The sequence below is a fragment of the Microtus oregoni genome, unplaced genomic scaffold (genome assembly GCF_018167655.1).
Source record: "Microtus oregoni isolate MIOR12 unplaced genomic scaffold, Mior012 000003F_ref0000135, whole genome shotgun sequence".
Taxonomy (NCBI): Eukaryota; Metazoa; Chordata; class Mammalia; order Rodentia; family Cricetidae; genus Microtus; species Microtus oregoni.
The window spans coordinates 66,721,728-66,729,594 of NW_024543062.1; the positions used below are offsets into that span (position 1 = coordinate 66,721,728).

The following is a 7,867-nucleotide window of genomic DNA, read 5'->3' on the forward strand; positions in this document are numbered from 1 at the left end:
AATTCCTGTTTACCATCTTATGCTTATGCATAATTGGGCAGGCATAGGATCAAAAAAAGAGGCATTATGGGAAGGGACATGCTCCAAAAACAAGTTACTTAATCTAATCTGTCAATCAAAACAGAAAACCACCCTCACTACAGTCCTTCTCTGCACCCTACGAAAGAAAGGCACAAATAATAATTGGAACCCGTGAGCATCTGCATTCATGGTTCCGCTGCTCACTTCCGGTGTGTTCTCGTCTTCCCTGTTGCACTGCTTCCTACACATGTGTGGGCTTTAATTTCAACTTCTTGAATAAGAGGCCAGGAACCTGAAAACACCCGACTGGATTGCAACCCTGGGTGGCACTCCTTATTCTGTCATAGACATACACTCACGAAAGCCATGCATGGTTGGCACACACCTTTGATCCCAGCACTCTGGAGGCAGAGGCAGGAGGATCTCTGAGTTTGAGGCCAGCCTGGTCTACAGAGAGAGTTCCAAGACAGTCAGGGCTACACAGATAAACCCTGTCTTGGACCAACTTCTCCCACAACACCAAAAAGAAAGAAAAAAGGAAGGAAGGAAGGAAGAAAGGAAGGAAGAAGTAAGGAAGAAAGGAAGGAAATACATTCACACTAATTTCAACTGCATCTGCCTAGCAGAGATTATTCCATGTGGAATTCTGTACACACTGCATGCCAACAACAGTGGTATTGGACCAGGCTTCACCCGGGCCTGGAATCTTCGGTTGAAGTATTCCATGGAAGCATCCTGAATTTTGAGGAAGTGTTGCTTGAGATACATTTCAGTGAGCAATATAAACCAATGCCCTAGTTAGGGGTGGTGGTGAGGCTCAAGTTGGAGAGTTATAAGTTTAAAGGAAAAAAGAGAGAGAGAGAAAGAAATAAAGAAAAAAAGAAGGAAAGAAAGAGAGAGATGGGAGGAAATAGGAGAAAAATATTTTAGAAAATTATCGGTTAGATGACTTTACTTTTAAAAATGTAAGGAAAGAGGTTGGAGAGATAGAGAGTTCAGGGGTAAAGAGCACTGGATGTTCTTCCAGAGGACCCGGGTTCAAACCTCAGCACCCACAATGTTCAGCTCACAACTGTCTGTAACTCCTGTTCCAGGCGATCTGGCACCCTCACACAGACATACATGTGAGCAAAACACCAATGGACATAAAATAAAAATAAATTATTTTTATGTAATAAAAATAGGTACATAAAAGAAAATATAAGTAGTGAAATGGTGGTACCCTTCTCTCCCCTCGTGTTAGTGGATGCCCAACCCACATTTACAGCATCCCAGTGCTACGGGAGATTACAAACAGAAAACCCTAACCTGCCGCTCGAAAGGGGATGTGGGAAAGAAAGCAGAAAACTGTAGAATTAATTAGTTCGACTTCATCCTGGCTGGGTGTATACAGAATCCTTTTCTGCTTGTTCATGGCCACTTTCTTTCCACCAGAGGGTGTTCAGGGATAGAAAAATGGATGAAGTTGCTGGAGGGACCACTGCAATCTCCCCAGACCCGCCAGCCTTCCCAACTTCTGCAGGGCCCTTTCTCAGACACATCCTGCCTGCCTTCTCAGCCCCTCATCGGTCTCCAAGGCCACTCTACCCCACAGCTCACACTTCCTGCTTTGGCCCTGACCCCCTCCCCCAACACACACACCCTCAGAAGTCGCCCACGGGTCCTCCTGTGAGTCTTGTCAAATGATGCTAGCCCCATGAGACCCATGTTGTATTTTTACTTTGCAGCCTCCTCCTCCCTCACACTAGCCTGGGCTAACTCTTGTAAACACTTGTAAACAGCACTTAACGTGTTCTGACGGTGTGAGTGACTGGGAGATAGCCCATAAATGTCTCAACTCTGGACCCAGGGTATGGGACACCCTCTTCCGGCCTCTACGGGCCCTCACATACACCCACACATCATGTAAACTGAAATATTATTTTGTATACCCTAATTTCTGTACTGTTTGTCTCAAATCACAAAAGGTTGTTTCTTGGAGCATGGATTTTTGTTTTATTGCCTGATCTAGTCCCTGTTTCTAAAGCAATAGCAACGTGTAGAAACCAATAAAAATCTACTAGGTTGGTTTTTGCTTTGCTTTGTTTTGCTGTTAACACACGGGTATTTATTGAACATATCAGGAGTCCCTGTGACCATATATAATGGGGCTGCTCTTGTGGGACTATCCGTTGTTTGGACTTTGTAATCTCTCCTAGACACAGCCGTGGTGTGCGGTGTGCGGGAATAACTAGAAAGGACCCGGGGCACCCAGCGAGCAAGCAAGCGCAGAAAGGCAGCGCCTGCAGCCCTGGGAGGCCTGGCACTGGCAGGTAAGACCTGCCGCACCTTCCTGACTGTGTGGCCTCAGAAAGACCCTGAACTCAGGTGTTCTCACTCTACGTAAAGGAGACACGTGCCTGGAAGGCTGTGGTGCCTCTTCTGTTCCAGCCTCTCGGCTAGATGCTCAGAAAAGCAACTGGGGGCTTTTAGTGTTTCAGGGGCTGGGAGGGCCGTGGGGGGGTGGGACAACAGGAAGTTGTTTCAACAGCCACAGCAAAAGCCAAGTGCCTCCCCGAGGACACACAGAAGTGACTGACAGAGACATGGAGCTGCTGCTGAACAGTATGAGAAAACTCAGGGAGCTTCCCGGGAAAGGTAAGCAAGCATTTGTGGCACAGAAAGGGATGGAGTTGAGGGCCGGTCATTTAGGAGGGGCTGAAGTGGGGGTCTGTGTATAGGAGGGGAATGGGGTTATTGGCTATATGCCTCAGAGGAGGATCTTTAACCCGCAAACCCCTGGGCTGGGAAGACCGCTTGTCTAGCTTGCACGGAGCCCTCGTTCACCCCCAGCCCTGCATAAACAAAGGCCGTAGTGCTTGGCTGTCCAGGTTAAGATTAGTCCCCACCTCCCACCTGACACCAAGCTAGGGGCATCTGGGAAATGGAACTTAATGGAACGCAAGCCTGTGGGGGCATTTTGTTGATGGAGGGTCCACCCCACCTGGCAACCCAGGTCTTAGGCTGTGTAAGAAAGCTGGCTGAGCAAACCCCAGAGAGTAAGGCAGTAAGCAGCATACTTCTATGATCTCTGCTGTAGTTCCGCCTTGACTTCCCTCTGTGATACACTGTGACTTGGAGTGTGAGCCACATCAGCCCTTTTCTCCCCAGGTTGCACTTGTCCACAGTGTTTACCACAGCAGTAGAAAGCAATGCAAATGGGAAGCAATAGCAACTAGAACAATAGAGTATGCCTATAATTCTAGCTCTCTACCCAGGGAGTGGAGGCAGGAGGATCAGAAGTTCAAGAGGTCCTTGGCTACTTAGTGAGTTTGAGGCCAGCCTGGGACACATGAGACCCATCTCAAAAATAAAAACAAAAATGAAAAAAAAAAAAAACAACCAACCAACCAGCCAGCCAACAAACCCAACCAGCTAATCAACCAACCAACCAACCAACCAACCAAAAAAACTGTCAACCAAAAAACCAAACCACAAACCCTTCATTTCCTCCTTAAGAAGTCCTAGAAGTTCCTCAAACCCCTGGAAGTGGGGAGAATTATTGAGATCAGTTCAGATAACTCATTTGAATTAATGGGGAGAAGGAGAAACATTTGAGATGGTGCAGAAGGTCTCCGAGCAGTACATACAGAAGCTACTGCATACTCCGAAGAGAAGGACCTGTGGCAATGGTGGCTCACGTTCCTCTGTTTCATGCTAACTGTAATGACTGTAAATATTCCAGCCAACACACTACTGTGGGGACTGCCTGGTTCTTCCCATGAGCCTTCTGTGGTGGTTTGAACAGGAATGGCCCCCATAGACTTGTGTGTTTGAATGCTTGGACACTATTAGGAGGTGTGGCCTTGTTGGAGGAGTGTGTCACCATGAGGGTGGACTTTGAGGTCTTAGATGCTCAGACTAGGTCTAGTGTCTCAGTCACTTCTTCCTGCCTGCAGATTCAGTGTAGGGCTCTCAGCTCCTTCTCCAGCACCACATCTGCCTGCATGCTGCCATTCTTCCCACCATGACAATAATGGACTAAACCTCTGAAACTGTAAGCCAGTCCTAGTTAAACGTTTTCATTTATAAGGGTTGTCAGGCAAGGTGGTGCATGCCTTTAATCCTAGCACTCAGAAGGCAGAGGTGGGCAGATCTCTGTGATTCTGAGGTCAGCCTGATCTACAAAATGAGTTTCAGGACAGCCAGGAAACCCTGTCGCAATAAACAAAACAACAACAACAACAAAAGAGTTGCCATAGCCATGGTGTCTTTTCACAATAATCATATTGGAAGGTGTCTTAGTTAGGGTTAGGGTTTCTAACTAAAACACCTGCTAATATGATTATTTCAGAAATTGGTTTTCTGCTGTCAAAGTACATATTGGCTTTGAACAGATTTAGCATCATTGAAGTGTAAAAAATGTCATGACATCTGGAATGTTTTATTTTGATTGTCAACTTGACAAGATCTAGAGTCACCGAGGAGACAAGCTTCTGGGCATGGCTGTGAGGAGGATCTAGAGTAAGTTAATTGAAAAGGGAAAACTCACCTAAATGTACGTGGCACCATTCCACGGAAATGTGTGTGGCACCATTCCACGGAAATGTACGTCGCACCATTCCATGGGTTGGGGTCTTCAATGGAATGTGAGAAAGTGAGTTATGCATGAGCATCCTCATCACTTTCTGCCTTCTAGCCAGATGCAGTGTCACCAGCTGCCCCATCGTGATGACATCACCTTCTGCCTTCCAGCCAGATGCAGTGTCACCAGCTGCCCCATCGTGATGACATCACCTTCTGCCTTCTAGCCAGATGCAGTGTCACCAGCTGTCTCATCGTGATGACTTTCCCATCATAATGGACTTGAACTGTGAGTCAAGATAATTTTTTCCTCTTATGTTGGATCTTGCATTCTGTCAAAGCAGTGAGAAAAATAACTAATTTATATCTAGTATATTATTATTTTATTTGTTTGTTTCTTTGCTTATTTTGGTTTTTCAAGATAGGGTTTCTCTGTGTAGTCCTGACTGTTTTGGAACTAGCTCTGTAGACCATGATAGCCTCAAACTCACAGAGATCCACCAGTCTCTGCCTTCCAAGTGCTGGGCCTAAACATGTGTGCCAACACCACCCGGCTTAAATAATGCTTTTGGAGACAGGACTTTACAGTGCAGCTAGGCTAGTTCTGATCTTGTGATCCTTATTCCTGCAGCTTGACCTAGAAAATGTTCACTCTGTCACAACCATATATCAGATATCCTGCCTAGAAGATATTTACACTATGATTCATAACAGTAGCAAGATCAGAGTTATGAAGTACCAACCTGATACATTTATGGTTGGGGGTCACCACAGCATGAGGAACTGTATTAAAGGGTCACAGCATCAGGAAGGCTGAGAACCCCTTCCCTAAAAGAAACTTCTCAGTTAGTAACCACAGCCCATTGTAACTGACTCACCAGGCATGATGTTTCATTCATATTTATGAATGTGTAATATTCAGTTTGTATGGATATACCACATCTTGCTTACTCCTTCTTGTGGGTGGACATTTGGACCGCTTCTGCTTTGGACTATTATAAATGATGCTACTGTGTACCTTGGAGTCTATATCTAGATATGTATTTAAATTTCTTGGGCGTATATTTGGGAGTGGAATGGGCAAACCATACCCTTACCTCATTGTTTCACCTCAGGAGAACTGTCAAGATTTTTACTATTTAAACTTACATAATTTATGCATGTGTACGTGTGCCACTTATGTGTGCCATGTCACATATGTGCAAGTCAAAAGGCAACTTTCAGGAGTCTGTTCTTTCTTTCTACCATGTGGATCCTGGGGATCAAACTCCTGCCCTCAGGCTGGGTGGCCAGTGCCTTGCTGACTGAGCCATCTTGCTGCATATATAGAAAACTGCAAGGCAAAGCAGTCATTTTTGCACTGAAGAAAGACATTTAACTTCTTCCTCGGCGCTACCTGCGAGGTGGCTGCCATCTCCTTTGCGGCATCATGGCTGCCCTCCGGCCTCTGGTGAAGCCCAAGATCGTCAAAAAGAGGACCAAGAAGTTCATCCGGCACCAGTCAGACCGATATGTCAAGATTAAGCGAAACTGGCGGAAACCCAGGGGTATTGATAACAGGGTACGGAGAAGATTCAAGGGCCAGATCCTGATGCCCAACATTGGTTATGGGAGCAACAAGAAAACCAAGCACATGCTGCCTAGTGGCTTCCGGAAGTTTCTGGTCCACAACGTCAAGGAGCTGGAGGTGCTGCTGATGTGCAACAAGTCTTACTGTGCTGAGATTGCTCACAATGTTTCCTCCAAGAACCGAAAAGCCATCGTGGAAAGAGCAGCGCAGCTGGCCATCAGAGTCACCAATCCCAACGCCAGGCTGCGCAGCGAAGAGAATGAGTAGATGGCTTGCGTGCACGTTTTATTTGTGTTTAAATAAAACCACAAAAACTGCAAAAAAAAAAAAAGACATTTAATAAATGTCATAGCCTTTTGACAAGAGTCTCACCAGGTCTCCTGGACTCTACAAGATGGACTTACCCACTATCTCAAAAACAAATGTCAAGGGAAAACCGGGACAAGGTTGGGGGAGGGACATGTGAAGCAGAAGGAAGAAATCGGCAACTGAGGCAGGAACAGGAGAGGGCTGAACTGTCTGAAGGGACTGTCACTATTTTTTTTTTGAATAATTTACTTTATGTGCATTGGTGTTTTGCCTGCATATCTGCCTGTGTGGGGGTGTCAGATCTTGGAGTTAACAAAGTTAAACTGTTAACATAGTTTAGCACAGTTGTGGGTGCTGGGAATTGAACCAGGGTCCATCTGGAAGAGCAGTCAGTGCTCTTAACTGCTGAGCCATCTCTCCAGCCTGGGCTGTCCACTCTTCCACCCAAACATTACTAATGTGTGTGTGGAAGTTTTCTGAGTGTTTCTCTCAAGGCTGCAGCGGTGTGTGTGTGTGTGTGTGTGTGTGTGTGTGTGTGTGTGTGTGTGTGTATGAGAGTAGGGGGATGGGGGTGGAGTATGGGGGTGGAGTGCTTCCCATCCCTATGTAGAAGGTGGGGCCTTGTGTCAGCAGCTGCAGCCCATGCTGGAATTACTCATGTCCCATGTGCGAAGCAGCTAGGAAAACAATTCACTTCAGGTGCAGTGGACCGTCTGATGAAAGTGGGGCACCACCTGGGAGCTTCTGGGGATGGAGCCCACAATGCTCTGCATGCTAGGCAAGCACACTCATCCAGGAAGTTATCCCCCCCCCCCCCCCCCCCGCCATCCGGGAGCTGGAAAAATTACCTGTGAGATTCCCAGGGGTTTACTGATGTCTGACAGCAGATTCTACCTATCTACTTACCTACCTATCCACCTATTATACAGTGTTGTCTGCATGTATGCCTGCAGGCCAGAAGAGGGCACCACTACACCTCATTACAGATGGTTTGTGAACCACCAAGAGGTTGCTGGCACTTGAACTCAGGACCTCTGGAAGAGCGATTAGTGCTCTTAACCTCTGAGCCATTACAAGTGCCCCCAGAAAGCCTTGAGTATGTAGCTTGGGTGAAAACCACTTGTGGAGACTTCTGGTGACAAGGAGACGCTGTGATGCCCTTCAGTTGCTTCTTAGCGCCCTTTCAGGAGTGCCTGAGACGCTCAGAGATTGCTGCTTCTAACTAGGGCTAGTGGAATCAGTGCGCTGGCCTACACCTGTAGTTCTAACACTCAGGAGGCCGAGGCACGCGGTGGCAATGTAGAGCCATCCTAGGCCCATGTCTCAAAAACACAAACAAGGGGCTGGCCAAAAGACACAGCAGGTCAAAGCACTTACCTTGCAACCAGAGCAGAGTCTTCTCCC

At 46.8% G+C, this 7,867-nt stretch overlaps 1 protein-coding gene across 1 annotated transcript; it reads left to right on the forward strand.

Annotated features, from left to right (window-relative positions):
* The first annotated feature begins 5,966 nt into the window (after nucleotides 1-5,966).
* LOC121446304 (60S ribosomal protein L32) lies at nucleotides 5,967-6,485 on the forward strand. The gene has a single exon (XM_041648840.1). It carries the CDS (start codon nucleotides 6,014-6,016, stop codon nucleotides 6,419-6,421), a length of 408 nt encoding a protein of 135 aa, XP_041504774.1. The 5' UTR covers nucleotides 5,967-6,013; the 3' UTR covers nucleotides 6,422-6,485.
* The last annotated feature ends 1,382 nt before the right edge of the window (nucleotides 6,486-7,867 follow it).

What these genes read in the sequence shown, in the direction of transcription:
- LOC121446304 (XM_041648840.1), top strand. Translation starts at nt 6,014, where the DNA reads ATGGCTGCCCTCCGGCCTCTGGTGAAGCCCAAGATCGTCAAAAAGAGG.